The sequence below is a fragment of the Gordionus sp. m RMFG-2023 genome, chromosome 5 (assembly GCF_954871325.1).
Source record: "Gordionus sp. m RMFG-2023 chromosome 5, tfGorSpeb1-WG-v2, whole genome shotgun sequence".
Taxonomy (NCBI): Eukaryota; Metazoa; Nematomorpha; class Gordioida; order Chordodea; family Parachordodidae; genus Gordionus; species Gordionus sp. m RMFG-2023.
The window spans coordinates 960,735-982,143 of record NC_088779.1 but is presented as its reverse complement, the minus strand read 5'-3'; the positions used below and the strand labels follow the sequence as shown (position 1 = coordinate 982,143).

Below are 21,409 nucleotides of genomic sequence, written 5' to 3'. Positions count from 1 at the left end.
TAAATTTGCGGAGAAGAATATCATATGGTTCGAAAGACTAATGTACGTGTACATCCTGGGCCCCTTTCTCGTCTTGGGTATCTTAGGTAATATATTCTATTTCATCATCTCCCTCAAAATGAAATACGGTAAGAATACTTTGCGAGACAACAAAGATGGGAGGAGCCTTCCCGTCAATAGGAATGCCGATCGGTTAGGCGGAAATGATATACGTGTCCAAAAATTCTAACAAGATTCAAACCACTAAAAATGCCACCCCCAGACCATCTAATAAAATTATGAACGATTCGACGGCTCATTTTTACGTTATAATTAACACGATTCTGATGTGGGATGTTATGGCGTGTATAAATTTCATTTTTTTCCCTTTCCTATATTATTCGAGTAGCGCATACGGGATCTCGAACAAAAAATTCATGACTTTAATAACTTATGGCACATATTTTGTGGAAGGAGTATGCGCTACCAATCTCAATTGGAATACCGCGATTCTGTGCATGAACAGATTCGTGGCCATATATTTCCCTTACCAATTCGCTAACCTGACAAATCGTAATGGCGCGAAAGGCAATTCTTATTTAAATTACGCGCGTAAATTATTTGGTCACCTATTTACGCTAAAGAAGACAAGAAAAAGTGGTATACTGTTGATGACTTTGATTTGCCTCTTTTCCGTATTTCTCTCGACGCCTTACATATTTTACGTGGATTTAAAGGAGGGTGTTAGGGACATAAATTCTGGACAAAATAAGACAGTGGTAGTATTATATCGGGAGGTTTCGTGCGATTCTAAACTCTCGAAAAATCCTATAAAATTTTCTTACTATTATGTGATGAGTAAATTTTTCTATTCTTTCTCTACTCACTACGACAAATTTTTTAGCATCCTTGTGTACTTGGTGCCATCCTTACTAATCCTTTTCTCCCAAATTTCCGTTTTCGCAAAATTGAAAAAACTCAAAAGAACCATCAATATTCAACCGCCGCACGTTGAATCAATTATTTCCACCAATATTGAAAGTAATTTAACGATTCCCAATCAAAATGATAGACCCAGCCAAGTGAGTCTTAAAGGTCAAATGGCTAAAAATTTTAATAACAGTATAAACTCAAAAATATTTGCTTCTCCAACCCAAACTACTACTCCCATAGGATCGCATTTATCAAAAAATGCCCAAAATAATGGGACCACAAAATCGTCGAAATTTTATCTGGACAAATACATTCTAACTCTAGCTGTCGGCATAGAATTTTTGTTACTAAATTTACCATACGTGATTTTCGTCTTTGTGATAAATCATTCCTGGGCAGAAGGAGCTTCTAGCACGATAACCAAAGTTCAAGCTATCGTGTATCTTTTGAAGTACAGCAATCATTCCATAAACGTCTACATCAATATCATTTTTAATTCCAGTATCAGAACTTTGCTCATGCTCCATTTAAATAAATGGTATGAATCATGCATAACTAGAATTTTTATAAAAAGGAATCATCATGGTAACCTCAACCAGGGATTCTACATCCGCCACCAGATTTTCCCTCCTCAAAATCTCAGTATCTAATTTACTAAGAATTCTCTTTTCGGCGTGATATGGCTATGTTCTCTTTTTAAAATTAGTTTTACGTTATTATCTATATATTTAGAAAATTTTAAACAATATTTTTATAGGCTATGACCTAAAATATTAAAAATATAATTTTATTAAATTTATTAACTTTATTAACTTTAAAGAAAGAGAGAAATAAGCTATCTTTAATAATTAAAAAAAAAATTAGTGGGGTCTAAATTCAGAATTTTACAAAAATTGATTAAAAATTTTTTTTTTTTAAATTTTAAAAATTAATAAAATTTTATAAAGTTGTAAAAATTTTACAAAATTTATAATGAGAAATGCTAAGTTATAATAAAAATTGGGAAGTTTTATAAAAAATAAATTGGTAAGGAAATTATGAAATTTCAAAATTTACAAAACTTTAATAAATTCAGTTTCTAAAAAATATATTTAGGTTAGAGCCTACCACATATATATTTAAAAAATTATTATAAGTTTTAATATGTATTATATATTTTATTTAAATGATGCTATATAAAAAATAAAACACAAATTTAAATGACCCCAAAAACAAAAATATTATGAATTTAAAAATGATTATTCATTTATTTTATTATCTTTCTTTCTTTCTTTCTTTCTTTCTTTCTTTCTTTTTATCATTACAATGTATATCCATTAACTTAACATAACTTGTATTTTATATAAATATTTAGGATATAACGAGTAGTTAACTGATTTTTTTTTCTTCTTATTATTATTTCTTTGACTTATACATTGTACTGGTAAATACGATTGGGCTTGATAATAAAAATAATACTATGGGCAATATTTCTCAAATTAATCAGGAAACCCTTTTGGGCAAATAAATTTTATTAATCGAAAACCCTGTTAATTTGGTACAAGTCAAGCTTGTTATGAATGATATTTTCATAACGAAAATGATAGGATCTTTTAGAATTCTTTTAAATTTGTCTCAAATTATAAAGTAAATAAATTTACAGTAATAGCTTATTTGATAATTAGCCAGTTTCTACAAATATATATTATAAAATAAATATCTTAAAATACAAACAAATTATTAGTTAATAGGAACCGAATGGTTATTCTGGATTAGGGATTTGTCAACATATCACTCTGACATGTTTTGAGTACTGTATCTTTAAGACACTTATTGATTATAATACGTTTTTGTAGCAACTGGTTAATTATCGATTGAGACATAATATATATATTAAACAATGATTAACATTATAATCTGATGACTAATTAGTATAAAGAATCTAAAACTGTGTTTTAGGGCTTCATAATCAAAGCCTGTTACTCATATCGATCCTTTCACTTATGCTGAGATTAATAGGGCTATCGATTAGATATAACCAAACTGCCCAAAAAGGTTAGCTGCAGTAGATTCGATGTAACATTTTAATCATTTTGTGTCATTTTTTTTAGATCCTCTCCTATAATGACACTTGATTGTATGTTTTTGGCAAAGGTATTTTAGGGAAGGGGAGAAATCAACTTATCTAATTTTGAGAGTTCTCTGGGCTTCGAACATCACAATCCTAGATATGATGATACTTTCATTGTTAAAATAATGTAAAAATTTTTATTTTAGCTTTTTTACAACCTTCATGTTTTATGTGCTGCACTCGATTTAATTATAAGACAGTTTTAATGAAAAATTTTAATGATGATTCGAGATGTAAATATTTAAAATTAAACCTCATTATTTTAAGGCAAATAAAGTGTGAAAGAGAACATTGTTTAAGAATTGATAACGAGGAAAATATGAGAATTTTTACCATTTTGTTTCAAAGTGGAGAAACATGCATTAAAGTTGGGGTTTGAGTAGATAATATTTTGATAATATTTACGAATCAGAACTGCGCTAATGTTTGGGGTTTAAGTCGATATTATTTGAAAAATAATATATATATATATATATACTAATTTAATCTTTTATGTTTTCTTTAAAATTCATTTTATCAATTTTGTATACATCTTACAGTCAAAAAATTAAACATTTAAATGGACATGCAATATGAAATTAAGGTTACGAGAATCGCCAATATTATTATAATATTATAACTTAGAAAATATAAAAGACAATATCGGCCAAATAAATTTTTACACAAGGATTTGTATAATTTGATTTGTTTGTGATCGAAATTTTTTAAGCTCTTTCATCCTAGACAGACAAATCCTTCAGCTACTATTAACGTGAACTTAATCGAGGAATGCTAAAATAACAGATTTTTGGTCATTTTTTGGATATATTTTTTTGACTCAAATAAAATGAATTATTTAATGATTTTTCAAAAGACTTTATTTCGTTTACATTATAATCATTTTCTGGAAATCCCATTGTGAATATATTAAATCCTGATTTCAAAAAAAAAACTGTAGACTCTTATTAATGAGGAGGATAAAAATGTTATTCGAAGACAAGAATTTAAAATCTTAGTATGAAAGATTAATTATAAATATCCATTAGAAATTGCAATTAGGGCATTGGGTACTCTATAATAATTTCAGTCTTTTCCAAATATATTAGAATTACTGTGTATTTTGGCAACATTCAATTAGTTAGCGCATGAGAGTATCTTCTCTTCCTTACCGAGAATAAAACTCCTATCTCAGAAGTAAGTGACGTCAGAAAATAATTTAAGTATGTCTAGTTAGTTTACATCTAAATTTAATTAGCAATGCTGAATAAATCATCAAATAATTATTCCAATCACAAAGGAATTTATTTTATTTATAAAATATTATTTCGATCAACTAAAATTATCATATCCTTAATTTAATCCCGATTTACATACCAGTAGTATATATATTTTAACTATATTATATTATCTCTTATTTAGTATTTAAATTTTATAATTTGGGTTCAATCCATAATATGCACATTAAATATTGAAAATCATACATTAAATATTAAAAATCAAGTTAAATAATAGAATATACATTAAATATTAGAAAAATATATTAAATACAAAAACCATACATTAAATCTTAAAAAACACATTATACATTCATATATTCTTAAAAAACATTTGATAATTTAATGGTAAAAGTAAATTAAATGTTCTGGAGGATGTGTAGTGAAGGATACTCCAAGATAGGATAAGAGTTTTTTTCAAATCCTAAGGTATACTATTTTCTATATTTAAAATATATTGTTTAAAATAAATATATATTTATTACCTTTAACTGCCCACGTTTGAAGTATAACTTGAAACATGACTAATTAATGGTGTATCTGATAGGGCTTTGCCTCCAAGTTCAAATAGAGACGACATTGATTTTTTATGTCACATGGATGATCCCTTCACTAAGTATAGGAGCCACCGAACTAAAAAAAAAGAATCTCTCCAAGACAGGTATACAAGGACCGTTTCATGTACAGGCAGTCAACAGAAGACTTGGCCAACAAATTTGCCAGTCGCAACTGTTACAAGCCAACGTCATCGAACAAGCCCAGCTAGTTAAAACCTGCTTGGATACACATCTTCCCCAAAGCACAGAGTAATTAATGACTTCTCACAAGCTTTCCAACAATTCCCTTAAATATTTATTGTGCTCAATACTAATCCCCTTGATGTCCGCAAATCTGGAGAAGGCTGAGATGGCCTGCAAAATTAAACATCATATCAATTTTCTTAGCTAACTCCTTTATTCGACACGATGAAGAAATTTAAAGGGTTTTTTCCTCAACGATATTTCTAATATATACATCATCATCCTACCTAGGAGTATTCTCCAGGCCATACATCTTCCAGAACATTCAATTTGATTTTTACCATTAAATCATCAAATGTTTTAAGAATATATGAATGTATAATGTATAGTTTTTTTTAAATATGTATGGTTTTTATATTTATTGTATTGTTTTTAATATTTTATGTAAGGGTTTTTAATATTGTATAGATTTTTATTTAATGTATGGTTTTTTAGAATTTATTACATAAAAATTAGTATAAAATATTACTATATTTATATATATATATACAGATATATGTCTTTTTAATAAGTCCCTAAGCTTACCTCCTCCATTTAAGGGACTTTAAAAATATTATCTCGTATTTTTTTTCGTTCCTTTAACCATGGAATGAGGAATTTATACCTTTTTATTCCAGTATATTGACATATTTTTTTTACTTAATAAATGATTTTAAACTAATATTAAATGCGAATTTTTATTTGTCACTTTAATCTACAATGTTAAGAAGATAATTAACTACTCCTCACTAATATCTTAAGTTTTTTTCTTTTTAGCTTCAACCTTTTTCTGGTGGTAAGTTCCTTCAGTATCATTCTCCATTTTATTACTCATACTATCTTTATCTCTTTTTTATCTAATTTATATTTCTGATATCCCATCGGAGTATTCTTATCGATTCCATTTGGATATTCCACCGGAGTATCACTGTCAAGTTCATTGTATCTTGATCTCACACCGAAGTATCAATATGAGATCAAAATACAATGTCCTCCATAGCGATACTCCAGTGGGATATCAGAAATATAAAATCTTGAGTAAATTACTTGAATTTAATTAATATGATTAATCATTACCACAATTATCATTATCCTTGTACGGATGTACCTCTGTGAATGCCTGTTTTAAACTTGAATAAATTGCTTAAAATGATTCATTATTAGTATTAAAAAATTTTTAAAAAAATCTTTAAACAAAATTAAATAATGATGCTTATTTTTTTTTTAAATTTATAAGCCTACTTCGATTGTTACATCATTTTTCAATGCCTTTTACGTAGTTTTTTATGCTTTTTGTATGCGAAGATTTGCCTGATTTAAATATATCTTTCAGATTTTTGCATGGTTAAAACACCCTTTCGATGTTCGACAAATAATATTTTAAACAATAAAACTCGGTGTTTGTACAATTATGTGTATATCATCTTGAGGAATTAATATTGTAACTGATTTATCGACTTGCAGCTATTTAGAGTCCACATTTCCTTTAATACCTATTGACAATGACGCCATTCCATTTAATTGATATGTTAAATAGGAAAGTACACAAAAACAAGAAAAGTATCTTGAAAGAGCTCTGATTGGAAAAGGAGAATATTATTTAGGGCTGAAGGGAGTATGTCGTTTCGATTTAGATTTAGATTTATATTTTATAAAAAGATTTAGCGAGAATAGGGGATAGAAAAGTGAATATAAGGTAGTGTCAAAAAGGGGGGGGGGGGGTAGAGAAAAGGTGAATCTCATCATGCGGGGAACGGATTCTTTTGAAACCCGAAAAAAAAATCTTAAGTAGTATCAAATAAAGAATCGACGTATATTCTATTTTCATATATATATATATATATCAATACAATTTATAATTTTATCTTTTTTTGAAAAAGAATGGTATCTGATTTTGAAGAACTAATCGCTATTTACTAAATAATACATTCAGAGAGTCTGCGTAGTTTCTATCCTAAGGGGGCAACAATTTTTGTATTCTCTTAAGCTTTCACCATTTTCTGGTGGTAGGCTCTCTCTCTCTCTCTCTCTCTCCACTTTATTATTCATGCTATCTATCCATCTCCTTTTATCTCTGATATCCCCCACTGGAGTTTCTTTATCTATTCCGTTTGGATATTCCACCGGCGTATCGCTATCGAGACCCTTGTATCTTGATCTCACACCGAAGTATCAATATCGAAAGATATCCCACCGGAGTATTTTATTGACCGATATCCCACAAGAGTATTCTTATCGATTCCATCTGTCATCATCCTTAAATGGCTGACGAACGAGGTTAGCTGGTCATCTTTCATTTAGGTTTATTGGACAAGTAAGTACCCGGCTGTCTAAGCCTGTCGATGACCGGGGTGGCATTTCTCAGCTCAGAAATTTACTCTAGCATATGTCCTTACACATCAGTCATCAAAGAAAAACCTGAAAATATTTACGTTCCATACAAAATTGAACCTGGGACCTTCTGTTTCCAAGCATATATCATAAACCCACTAGGCCACTCCGGTGATTCCTAAGGGGTCAACAATTAATTTATGTATTTTATAGCGAAATGGAAACAAATATACATACCACAAAATCTGTTAGCTCAGATATCATTTGCCTAAAAGAAAAGCAAAATAAAACACTTTACCAAGAGTTTCCAAATACAGAACTGCTTAGTAGTTTATTCAAGATACTGTTCCAGAATATTTATAATCGAATTCTAAAGACATCATTGCGATTTTTTCTAATTAAGCATTTAAAACTCAAAGAACATCATAAAAATATAGAGAACGAGATTCAAGATAAAGATAATTGGTAAACATCCAATTCGTATTTAGTTAAAATAGCAAAAAATTACGCAATTATTATAATAATACCAGAAATTGAAACAAGAATGCCACATTTGGATGCACTAAAAATTTGGGGATAAAAGCAACTGTAACTTTCTAGACTTGCTAATTTAGCTAGGAAAGTGTCTCGAGTTAGATAAAACTGGGAGCTTGGCAAACCACTTATCTCATTTTAAAATTAAAATAGACTAGATGGTTAATTTTATCCTTATAGCTTTTTTTTAGTAAACATCTATAAGCAAAAATCTTTTAAAATAATTAAAGATTTTTCATGTAAATTAAATTTTATAGAAAAGTTTTAATTCTCTTTTATAATTTATGAATATGAATATTTATTTTGTCTGGATGGATATTATTTCAATCATGATTTAGAGCTAGCGGGGGCTTACTAAACCATACATGTCAATTATGGCAGTTAATAATGAAAAATTTCAAAATCTTGGAAGGACATGATGATTGGTATTTTGGATTTGTGCTAAGAAATCTTAATCTCTCCTCAAGATCCTTATTTTTTATGCCCAAAATGTTTATTAAATTAACCAAAGTTTTTCTTTCTTTCTTTATTTATTTATTTCTTTCTTTCTTTCTTTCTTTCTTTCTTTCTTTCTTTTATAATCGCTTCAATTTACAAATATTAAGATATTTTAAACAATAAAATTATTATATATATGTATAATCTCAACATTAAATTAAATAAGCATCATAAACGTAAAAACAAATATATGAATCTATATTGCTATTACTTTTCTAAATATAATGATAATTTCCTAAATTCCTTTATTTCCAAAATCATTATAAAAAAATCATATGATCAATACAAAGAATTATAATTGTTATTTATCTTATATGCTAAATCAATTTAAAAATGTCTATATATGTCAATTATATGTCAACAGATACAATACTACGTACCAACAATTAATAAAAAATAAATTATTTTCAATTCATTATAGCCTAAAAAAAACTAAATTTAGGAAACCTCTTGCAGTGGTTTACCTAACCCCGTTATTGGTGTTTGTTGAACAAGATTAAAAATATGATTATATTTTTATAAGGTACCTTTATATAGAGTATAGTTTTAGCTATCTATTCATATATTGTTCTTTATAATATCAAAAATAGAACACAGGAGTTATAACCGACTTCGCAAAAATCGGTTCAACTAGCCCCAGTTTCCCCTACTTTGTATACCTGCAACCAGTATACACACCTAGCGAAATTATCATTTCCTTCGCTGGATTGATACTCAATATTAAAAGAACCTCTTCTATGCCACACCAATCAAGACAAAATTTTACTAAATTTTATTAATAATTTATTTCTATTTCTATGACTGATGTAATGCGTAACTCTGACATTAGTAAAAAAAAATCACAATTCCTTTAGCCTATTCCTGAAAATGAGATGATAAATAATTTATTAAGGAGGTAGGACAGTAAATGATTTAAGGAGTTAAACTATATTAACAATCTTGAAGCTAAGAGGTGCCCAAACTGTAAATTAATTATAAATTAAATCAATTATTTTTTCAATTATGTATAAAGCCACCGACTGCTACCAATTTATTAAGCGACGGCTAATTCATCGCGCCGATGTAAGCCGGGTAATAATATGAATACTTTTATTTGAAATATTGTATTTTGTTTTTTTTTCCCCGCAACGCATTACAATGCCTTTTCCTTATTCCAACGTAAATGCGACCTTAGAAAGCCCAAAATTATTTAAATTTTATATTATTATTCATTTCTTTGATATATAGATATGGGGGGTGTGTTTAAATTTTATATTATTCATTCATTTCTTTGATATATAGATATGGGAGGGGGAGTGTTTCTTTCGTAACAACAAAAATTTTTTTATTTATCTTATTTGATTTGACCCATCATTTTTAGAGATATAAAGGTTATAATTATTTCGATAACAATAATATTGACTTAATAAATGTGTTTAAATATTTCTTTTTATTTTATATCTTAAATGTCTTGGGTCATCGCACCTTTAGTATAGTAGTCCAAAAAAACAAACAAATCTAATTATTTTGGCCAAAAAAAAAAGAAAAGAGATATTATATTAATTTATAATTCATAATCATAATCAAAAAAAAAATCAAGGTTATCAAAACAAGTTTAATCTAAAAAAAATTACGAATCTATTTAATTTGGCATAAAATAATCATAAAATTCAAAAAAAAAAAAAATTCAAACGTAAAATTGAGAGGAAAATACAATTGGCTCAAAAAAAGAACAAGTTATGAAATTTAATCTAGCATTGGGATTGATCATGGTATTATCGAGCGTACTCCCCATCATCGTCGAAGGTAAAATAAATTATGAATTAATTAGCGGATCGGTAGTCAATATACATGCATGTTACGGTCAGTGCGTGTTTTTTTTTCTCAAAGTAATTTGCAATTATTTTTAACAACTTTAAAATCATTTTCCAGAATGCATTTTTCCCTGAAATACATTCTATCCACGTTTGGAATACCCTACCTTATGAATCGCGGACACTTTTAAACGTAAACCTTTTAGAAGTCATTTGTAATTTATATATATATATATACGGAAAATTGAAATATAGATTATATTTAAGTAGTGTAGTTAAACGGCTCGTTTTGTGCCAATTTTTTACAAACGGTTGACTCAATATTTTATCCAGAAAAAATTGTTACGCGACTCTGAAGATTTTACTCGTAGAAGGAACATATATATTGCGAGTCTGAAGATTTTACTCGTAGAAGGAACATATATATTATCGTAATCTAGAGATTTAGTCAATATTTTTCTGGCTAATATATTGAGTTAGCCGTTGTAAAAAAATTGGCTCAAAATGGGTCATTTAACAATACTAATATTAAGTTTAAAAGTTCATGTAAAAATTGTCTAAAATTTATAAGGTAGGTACTCCAAACATAACAGCATCCATTTTGGGTAAAATTCGATTTTTTTAAATTTAGAAAAAAAACGTGGTCAAAAAATGATTGAAAGTTGAAAAAATAACACATTGCTAAGAAGAAAAATGAGCAATGAAGCCAACATATATATATATTAAAAATTAGTTCATCAAACAATCAGGTTTTATTTAGGATAGGGTTCTACTCCATGGAATTCGGCAAAATCAGATATTTTAGATTTATTGAAAAATTATTTTATTGTAGAAGGAAACAAAAACGGAGATTTTATTTAATTTTGATGACAAATTAATGTTTCTAAGCCATTTCTTAAATAATTTAGTGAATAGCACCGTTTTCGTAGAATATAGATTGCTTATAAACTTAGAATAAATTGATTTTAAGCGTAAAATATGTAAGAGGCCTGGGTGTATTAAAATTATTAGTTATTTTGTTTCAAAATTTGCAAAATATCCACCAAAATGTTTCTAGAAATTGCCGAATTTTAAAATTATTAGCATTTTCTATTTCTTGCGAATTATTTTGTTATTAATTGTTAAATGTTCGGATTATTCGTAATTAGCCATAGGATTTAAGACGCGCCGCCAACCATAGGATTGGTCTTTTCCCTAGATCTCCCTCGCGATACGGGTCCACAATACCTTTGACTAAATAATTGTCGCTATGGGTTTTGTTGCACCCTACACTATAATTTAGTCTTAAAGTTATTATATGATAGTAGTAGTTATTAAATAATAGATTCCAATTCAATAAGATAAACAGATATGCTTAAAAGGGGCTTGGCAAGAAAATGTTAAGCGGAACGTTTACTTTGTATATATTTATATATATACACCAAAGGAAATAGAAATAACAGATGTTTTAGGTGTTGTGGGGAGAATTAAAATGAATAAGGATAAACCTCAAAATCTCACTAAACATTTCCATACTATTTTTTTTTTATAAACTTTCATCACAATACAAGTGTTGATAAATGGCTCGAATTTCAGAAGATTTCTAGGAACCAAATCGTTGTGCCATCTTTGAGCTAAATCTTCAGGCTTGCCTTATAAACTTTTCTGGATAATTATAGAGTTGGCCCCTTTTTTTAAAAAAATCGAATCGAATTGAACCTCTTAACAACACAATCCCTCACCTATGAATATGCCACTTGGGTCGGAGTCATCTAGGGCAGGGAAAAGAAGGGGATTTCTTCTCTCATAAAATCTAAAAGTAAATATCATTTTAAGCTAGTAAAAATTTTACCACTCTACACCCCCTAGCTCACTGTATCTACTCGGAAAAGGTTGAAATTTTAAAATTATTACTAATTTTTTTAGAAGAACAAAAATAAAAAAGTCAAATTTTTTATACTTTCAAAACTTAAAATTTAAAAAGATTATGTTTTAAAAAAAAAAAAAATTATTTTTAAATATTCTAAGGAGGATTTTTTTAGACAGGAAGAATCTTCGAAAGGTAAAAAAAAATAAATCCCAAGTTTACGTACTTACTAACACTCTTTATAAGAGATTCCGCAGAGGACAATAAGATCATTCCAGAGTGTTGCTAAACGGCTAAATTTTTAAAAAAATTTTAAAAATTCTAAAAGTACTTTTAGACATGAAGAATTTTCAAATAGGGTAAAAAATAAATCATAAGTTTACATTGCTCACTAAACACTATCTATCAGAGAACCTGCAAGATGGTCACATTTTATGGCCAGTCAGTAGTGTTGCCAAACTGCTCAATTTTTAAACTTTTTTTAAATATTCGGGAAGAATTTTAGTATAAGTGGTAAAAAATATTCCTAAGTTTACATCATTTACTAGACACTATCTATCAGAGAACTTGCAGAGGTAAAATTTTAGGGCCAGACAGTGGATTTTGCTTAAAGGCTCAATTTTCAAACTTTTTTTATATATTCAGGAAGAATTTTCAAAAGTGGTATAAAATATTCCAAAGTTTACATTATTTACTAGACACTATCTATCAGAGAACTTGCAGAGGTCAAATTTTAGGGCCATTCAGTAGTGTTGCCAAACTGCTCAATTTTTAAACTTTTTTTAAATATTCAGGAGGAATTTTTGTAAGTGGTAAAAAATATTCTCAAGTTTACATTATTTACTAGACAATATCTATCAGAGAACTTGCAGAGGTCAAATTTTAGGGCCAGTCAGTAGTGTTGCCAAACTGCTCAATTTTTAAACTTTTTTTAAATATTCAGGAAGAATTTTAGTATAAGTGGTAAAAAATATTCCTAAGTTTACATTATTTACTAGACAAAATCTATCAGAGAACTTGCAGAGGTCATATTTTAAGGCCAGTCAGTAGTGTTGCCAAACTGCTCAATTTTTAAACTTTTTTTAAATATTCAGGAAGTATTTTCGTAAGTGGTAAAAAATATTCCTAAGTTTACATTGCTTACTAAACTCTATCTATCAGAGAACTTGCAGAGGTCAAATTTTAGGGCCATTCAGTAGTGTTGCCAAACTGCTCAATTTTTAAACTTTTTTTAAATATTCAGGAAGAATTTTCGTAAGTGGTAAAAAATATTCCTAAGTTTACAACATTTACTAGACACTATCTATCAGAGAACTTGCAGAGGTCACATTTTAAGGCCAGTCAGTAGATGTTGCTTAAAGACTCATTTTTTTAAAAAAAGAACACCAAACATTTTAGCCAAAAAATAATGCAAGCCAATAGATTTTACTCATATATTGCATAAGGGAGGGGTTATTAACGAACTATTCCACTAGACTTGCATAACATTTGTTGGAGTTAAAATCTGAAATTTAAAAATTGGCTCATTCCAGCAGTTTAACAATACTAACAGCCCGGGGTTCATATAAGCTTCTTTTTTTTTATCTTAGAAACCAATCAGGAGTTTAGAAAAGTTTGTTGCCAAGGCCTTTATAATTTTTGGCCATATTAACATACATCGTTTATTTTGAGTAATTATAAAAAAATTAATTTCCATATTTAAATAAATTCGGGCCAGGTCGGGCCGAGCTTGAAAAATTAGGACCGATCCAGATCACTAGCTTTCATTACATTTTTTATCTTCATCATTTCGATTTATTCTCATTCATTTTTTTTAATGCTTTGATTGTAATTGTTAGTTTTGGGTTCGTTATATAATTAAAAGGTCATTGTATTTAATTTTTACGTCTTTTAGAAAAAAATTTACAATAAAATATTTGTTTAACCTTTGAACCTACCTCACACTATCTCAATAATTTCGTGGGTTTTCAAAAGGGGTCAAAAAAAATAAAATATTGTTTTTTTTTTCAGGTTATTGATTTAATTATTTAAATAAACGTAATAACATATAAAAAATAATACCTAGACTGGAAACGCATTCATTAAAAGTGTACATTCAGTGAAAACAGCTGGGGACGCCATTTTGATTACCAATGAACGAGAGGGCCAATGTATTCCTATGTCTAACGCGAACTTATTAAAAAGAATTGCCTGATTGATCATCGAGATACTAAGAAAGCAAAGTTAACAATATAATAGTATTGTTTCTAAGGGTTACCAAAATGGCTGGTCCAGCTGATTTGCATTCAACGACGCTTTCAAATGCATATATGTCACCGAATAAATGATATAAATATATAATTAGAATTGCGATCCTAATTTTTGAGATCAAGAGAAACTCATCTGAGTTTTATTTTAGGGATTTTAAACTTTTCGCCATTTTAGGTGTTTCGATTTTTTGAGCCACGTGATCAACGTTTTAATATTAAAAATCCGACACTATATATTTTTTTAAAAAAATATAAATTTCATTTTTATTTTTTCAATTTTAAATCTTTTATTTTTTTTAACTTTCTCATCTCTCAAGATTTTAATAGTGTATCAAAGACTGAAATGTCCTATAGAAAAGATCTCAAAATTTCTGAACTTTCGTAACTTTCGTAACTCTACGAAATTATAAAACATGTCCAAAATCATGCGTTAAATTTTTAATAGATCTTTTCCTATTTAATTTTTATATTTCCCATCTTCATTATATGTAACAAAATTAAATATAAATTTATTATTACTTTATTAATTTTTTTTTTCTTAAAAATTTAAACGACTTTATAAACTTTAGGGCTAAAAATTTATAAAATTTTTATAATTTCTCGAACTTTAAAAAATTAATAAACTTTTCGTAAAATTCGAATACTCCTTTTTGGTTAAATATTTACGAATCATATTTTTTTTTAATATTTAGGACATAGGCCCATAAAAATATAAACACTTTAATAATAATTGCTATGTCCTAAATCTGCTTTAAAAATTCGTAAAAATGTTGAAAACTTACAGAAATTTTTAAATTTTAACCAAATCGTATGTTAAAATTTTAAGATTTTCTGGAATTATGTTTAGGACATGTTTTTATTTTTTTTTATTAGAAACAGCTTATTTCCCAGTTATTTTCGTTAAGGTTTCAAAAATTTACTAATTATATTTTTGATATATAGGACACAGCCTAATAGAAAAATTTCAAATAAAAACGAAAAATAATTTCATAGGTTATATCGGGATTACGAAATTGAGAGCCAGTTAGATTTATATGTAGTTATATATGTAAAAATATTTGACTTCATGCTACTTTAGTCCATTTGTAGACTAATTTAGTGGACCCCTTAATATAATATAACATAATTAATAAATGGGGTTTTGTTTCCTACAAATAAGTGATAAATGTAATTTAATATTTTTTTTTATTGTTAAATAAAATATTCTATCCAAAAATTAATAATATTTTGTTGGTCACACTTATAGGCGTATTTGGTTGCTCCAATTTTTGATCTGGCATTACTATTAATCGTGGTCGAAGAACTTGACTCCTTAACACCACTGTAAAATGCTAGAGAAGATGTAAAATTGTGATAATATCTGTAGAAGAAGGGGAGGCTAGAAAATGAAATAAAGTTAACAAGATAAATAAAACATTGGATTTTAAGATCAAGATTGCCAGTCTCTAACGAAAGTCAGTGGATTTTAAGGCATAGAAAATTTTTGAGGATGGTGAAAAAGTTTTTTTGTTACGAAATATGTTTGAGGAGGTAATATTAGAGTTCCTCAGAAATATTTGAGGCTAGAAAAGGTTTTCTTTAAAAAAATTGCTTAACAGGAACCTCCACCATCACGATAGAAGATCCGGCGTGAGAGCTATCTTTTATTTTACTCTTAAAACTATTGTAAATCTGTATAATTGAAACATTAAATAATCAATATAATGAAAATATATATTCTAAAAAATAAGTTCACAAAGAATAATAACACTTTTATTTCGTTCTAATAATAACACGTGATCTAAAACAAAGTGTACAAAATGTTATCTATCTCTTATTCGAAATCAATTGAAAAACTTATATATCTATCAATTACATAGCAACAGATATAACAAAAACTATAATTATTTTTACGGCCATTGTTAAGGGACAGAATGGGGTTTTGTTTGTGCTTAAACTTAGACCATTTGAGGCCTCTTTATTTTTTTTTATCATGCAACATATTTTGCTAATTCTTCTTATGATCTACTAGTAATTCAGTCATGAAATGTAAAACATGAAAAAAAGCCTATAGTACCCCATTGTTGAATGCCTTCAGCAGATGAGATAGTTTGGTCCCCAAATCATAGAAGGGAAGGATTTTGATAGCAACTGATTATGTAATTTGCATAGTTCGAAAGTTTTTTTTAACGAGTTCAGTGGAAATGTTTTCTATGGAATATGCGTAGGCATTCAAAAGTATATTTTTATTATATCTGCACTTGAGGGATTATTTGGAGTTAGATACAAGCAGGAACCGTTGTATCGCTATCACTATATATAACAGCACCTAGGTATGTGGGTTCACTAAGGATAGAAGCAACACCTGAAAGCCGAGTAGAGATGATTTTGATGGTGAGTCTTCGAAAAAGTTTCCAAGGTGATTGGTCCCTATGCTTTTAGTGGGTTCTAATAAGGGAAATTAATTCAGCTCCAAATAGTATCGGAGACCAGATGTAATTTCGTTGCATAAGTAAAAGCGGGGAATGCAAGCAAATGTGTTCGGCCATTAATACATGGAACAATTAAATCGTGCAAAATATTGATACCTTCAAAACCATGGATCTTGGTGGAATGAAAAGATTGTCTATTTGAGTTCTTCCCAGAGAGATGTTTAGAGATAAGTTTCCATATACGTTTCGATGCTAGAACACGTGATCCTTTAGGAGTATGCGAGAATGATTGATGGTGACTGTCTCTTGAAATTTCTTTCCGCAAATGTGGCCTAGTCAGAGTAAATCTGTTATGAGTAACAATTGTGATTTGTTTATAAACTTATATCAACACGTGAATTGAACACGGGATTAGGATCAGTCAAAGATTTGTCGATAACCGGTGCATTTAAACTTGGTAAAGAATGAAGAGGGTGAGTGGTAAGGTTTTTGAAAAGAGACGTCTCAGTGGGATAGTGGGCCATAATTAGTAAAATACTCTCTAAAATTATTAGTGGTTATTTCTTTCTTTCTTTCATTTTTAAAGGTTGCAAAATCAGAACCAATTACAGTGATAAACCTGAGGAAAGGCCTTTGGAGGACAATATCTTAATATTCGATTATGGTAATAATTATTATATTTTTTCTTATATTCATATTTTAAAAAAATCTTATAAATTTTTTAAGGATACAAGGGTTATAAATGTCCCAAAAAGCTGAGTACGGGTTTTTAAATAAATAACTTCGCTAACATTTATTTCACAAGGGTTGTGGAAAAGGAAGGCTCGGTTAATTTGTCGAAGAATGAGTAAGGAATAGGAAAGGTAAACGTAACATTCCGTGATAACAATTTCCTGTCCAATAAAAAAAAAGAAAATATATTATTTTCATCGTATCTTATCATAGAAGGAGCTCTGGATTGGGTAGGGAACTTCGCGCTCCTTATGGCTAAATTATTATTCTGAGAACTATCATTTTTATTTTTTTTTTAATGATTAAATCGAATACAATTTTTGGATATCCGTTCAATTTTAAAGCAAGTTTTAATAATCACTCCACATCAATCACTTTCAAAATTTTAGCATATAACTCTTTAAAAATAAATTTAATATTAATATTAATAAAATTGTTCAAATAGAAACTTGAATTAGATTTATTTTTTTCGTCTTCAAAATCAAAATGAAGAGGGGGGGGGAGGGTAGATACGGAAAATAGATTTTCCTGACCGGAACTGAACGCATTAATTCCCTCGTTTCCGGTTCAAGTTATAATTTTTTTAATTAATAATATGAATAAACCACGTGGTGGCGCGAAGAACACAAAGCCGGAACTAGGAATAAAGATTACATCACTTTCGAAGATTGCCACGGAAATCTACATCTTTACTCTCAATTCTATGACGGATTTGGTAAAAAAAAAAAAAAAAAATTTTTATAATAATAATATACCTCAAAATAATATTTTGGTTAAGGAAGGAACCAAAGAATTAATCAGGGAGGATTAGTCGGCCATTTAAGAAAATGGCATTGCATAATCAGTAGAAGACAGAAAAACTCCATATTTTATCCAAAATATTGCCTAAGCCTTAAGATTTCGATAATATACGTCTTGACATTTGTTGCTTCTAAGAAGAAAATCTTCAGACATGCGTAATAATTTTTCGGAGTGCAGTGTTGAGTTAGCCCTTCTTATAAAATAGGCTTAAAAACGAGCCGTTTAAACAACACTTCTTATAATTTTTAATTGACTTATGCTCCAGTGGCATGCAAGGATCCAGTTGAAACAAATTTTTGGGCCTATTTTGGAAAGTTTTTGAATATTCTATAAGAGTTCCTCTTTTTGTTTTCATTTTATTAGACGCAAAAGAGTGACAGTTAAGCAAATTTATTTAACTATCCGTATATAATGCACGTTACCCGCCAACAACTTACGTAAATAGGATAACACGCGTATTTTCTGACTGTTTGCCAGCATATAAATTTTTTAAAAAAATGTCTCAAAAGTTCGTTATCAAAATTGTATGATACTAGACATTCTTTCGGCAAATGCGGAATAATCAAATTAGTTGTCGCGAAATATTCTCAAATCTACCCATATTCTAAATTAAGATTTTAGTCAAAATAGGATTGTTTTCCAAAACCATATAGCCATCCTATGAGCAAAATCTCCCGCGTAATTATTTTTTGGCTACAATATAAGAGTTAGATATTTTTTTTGAAAAAATAGAGCAGTTTTAACAATACAAATCCTAATTAAAAGCCGACTTATGAATTAATTATTCAAAGGCGAAAATGAAAACTATTTATATATATATTTATTATAAAACAACCTTTAAAGAAAATTATATTATGTAAAAGAATTTATTAAAGAGGAAAAAATAATTGCGCCCGTCATTCTGTCATCGGCTGAAAAATCGGTAAACGATCCACTTTTGATCTCTCCATCATTTACTAAAAGGAATGGAAATATTACATACGAACTATATAATTTTAACAACAATGGTGCTAACTATATTATAAAGGGGAAGGTATAAGTAAAAAAATATTTTTTTACGATTTACATTGTATTAAAGGGCAACTTAAAAATTAAAAACTGACAATTTTAAATATTGAATTATATATTTTTGCCATCTTTACAACTTATCATGATTTATTAATCAATAATTTAGCGCAGAGGAAACGATAAAAAGGTTATTACCCTATTTTGGTGTGACGAATATGTATCTTTTGCTTAAGAAAAAAAAAATATCATTTATTTGGATCAAACTTTGGCTTCAAAAATACAATTTATTTTTTTTAACGTAAATTTAATTTTTATAAAATTCATATTTTTCATTTTAAATTGGTAGTATAGTAGATATTTATTTTTTATATAAACTATATATGTTGGTAATCAGGGTTTGTGAATAAGGATAAAAAAATAAAATAATATTATTCGGTACACTATATTCCTTTTTATTCCAAAACTAATATACTTTACGTAAGCAATAATGTATGAAGATGGATGCGATTGAACATCTGTATCTAATAGCTTGTTGATTACGAAGAATATATACGCTTTGCAAGTAGTCTTGTGGTTAAATAAAAATCAATGAGGTACATGATTAATCTACCTAATAAACCTGTTTTATTAGGATTAAAGGTCAAAATTCGAAATATATTATACGCGCGTTAAAATAGTCTGACCAATCATAGGCTCTTTAAAAAGATATGGTTAAACAAGCGTAACTAATTTGATAGGGGTTTTTTTTTGATGAGATCAGTAAAGTGGTGGGATTGGCAAAATCTGATCAAAAAAAATAAAATAATTTATGTTGAAAAGAATTCGATATTGTTATAGACATTCTATACACTGTGCAATATAAGCTTTTCCAAATTGAATTCTTGGATAACCATGCAGTTGCGATTCTATCATCATACGGCCCAAATTAATCAAATTATTTTATTAGTTAGGTTTAGCAGGGTGGTATCTATGGAAAGGATGGAATACATTTCCAAGCTGTACTCCACCCTTAAAAAAATAATTTGCTGCTATACTAACCTCTTCTCAAAGAAATATAGCAAATTTTGCGATTTTCATATACTAAGTGATTGTGATAAGAAAAATATATAAATATTCTATCTAAATCCTAGCCCCTCTCCCTTCATGTGTTATCGTTACGTGCTGTTCTTATTTTTTTTTTATTTTCGCAATTTGTTTTATATGTCAAATAATTATAGATCTAAAAAAATTCAAACGAATCGATTAGGTTCATTGAGTTTCGTTTATGATAGATAACAAATCAATAATTAGTTATTTATAAAGGATAAATGTACTAAAATTTCTTATTATTTACAAATTTGAAGAAGAAAAAAAATTGTTTTTAGATCTTTACGGAAAATATTTAAATTTCCAAAATAATAGGATATGAAATGACAACTACAACGATAAATATTCTAACAATCTTACTAATAAATCTAGCTCACTCAGATCAAGTATAAAATTTTTGGCCGAATTTGTGTATTAAATGTTATTTAAGCAAATCTTTGGGAAGGCATATTTGATATCATTCATTTCTAAATTCAGAGCTGAGCTAGAAGGGGGTATAGAAATTATATAACTATTATTAACTCCCTTCTCATAAAATTATTTGGCAACCACTTAAAGTTACTAAATTTTCTACTTAAATACTAAGGGAATTTATTAAAATCACTAAAATATTCAGAGCATTACAGTTTAATCTATATAGACGTTTTCGATTTTGAAAGCAAACAAATTATTATTTTGAGGAAAAACAGATAAGATAAACCAAACCTACGACTCCCTTTCTCTGTATCTTTTTAATACAATTTCCAATAGAATTCCAAACTGCACACCATCTACTTCCGTCAGATCTCTATTTCTCTTCTCCAGCACTGTCTTGAGAGAAAGATCAATCGCTCAGTACATTCTAATGAATTATTGCCTTTGTTATCTAGGATAATCCCACTTTTCATTCCTCACAATTTAAGTAAAATGTAATAAATCTTGTTAATTTTTTTTCAATAAGTCAGCTAGTTATCTTTTTCTTCCAAAATTTACCATTATGATTATTATATTCGATTTAGTAAAATATGATTGGCAAAAAATAAAATTCTTACAATTTATAAATTTAAAAACTAATTTATGCCGGAAG

The 21,409-nt window shown here is 28.3% G+C and overlaps 1 protein-coding gene across 1 annotated transcript; it reads left to right on the top strand.

Moving 5' to 3' along the window:
- The first annotated feature begins 10,040 nt into the window (after positions 1 to 10,040).
- On the top strand, positions 10,041 to 19,683 carry LOC135929904 (uncharacterized). The gene is made up of 5 exons (XM_065466645.1): positions 10,041 to 10,202; positions 17,303 to 17,380; positions 18,071 to 18,163; positions 19,113 to 19,282; positions 19,424 to 19,683. The coding sequence occupies exons 1-5, from the start codon at positions 10,136 to 10,138 to the stop codon at positions 19,487 to 19,489; spliced, it is 474 nt and encodes a 157-aa protein (XP_065322717.1). The 5' UTR covers positions 10,041 to 10,135; the 3' UTR covers positions 19,490 to 19,683.
- Positions 19,684 to 21,409: the final 1,726 nt, after the last annotated feature.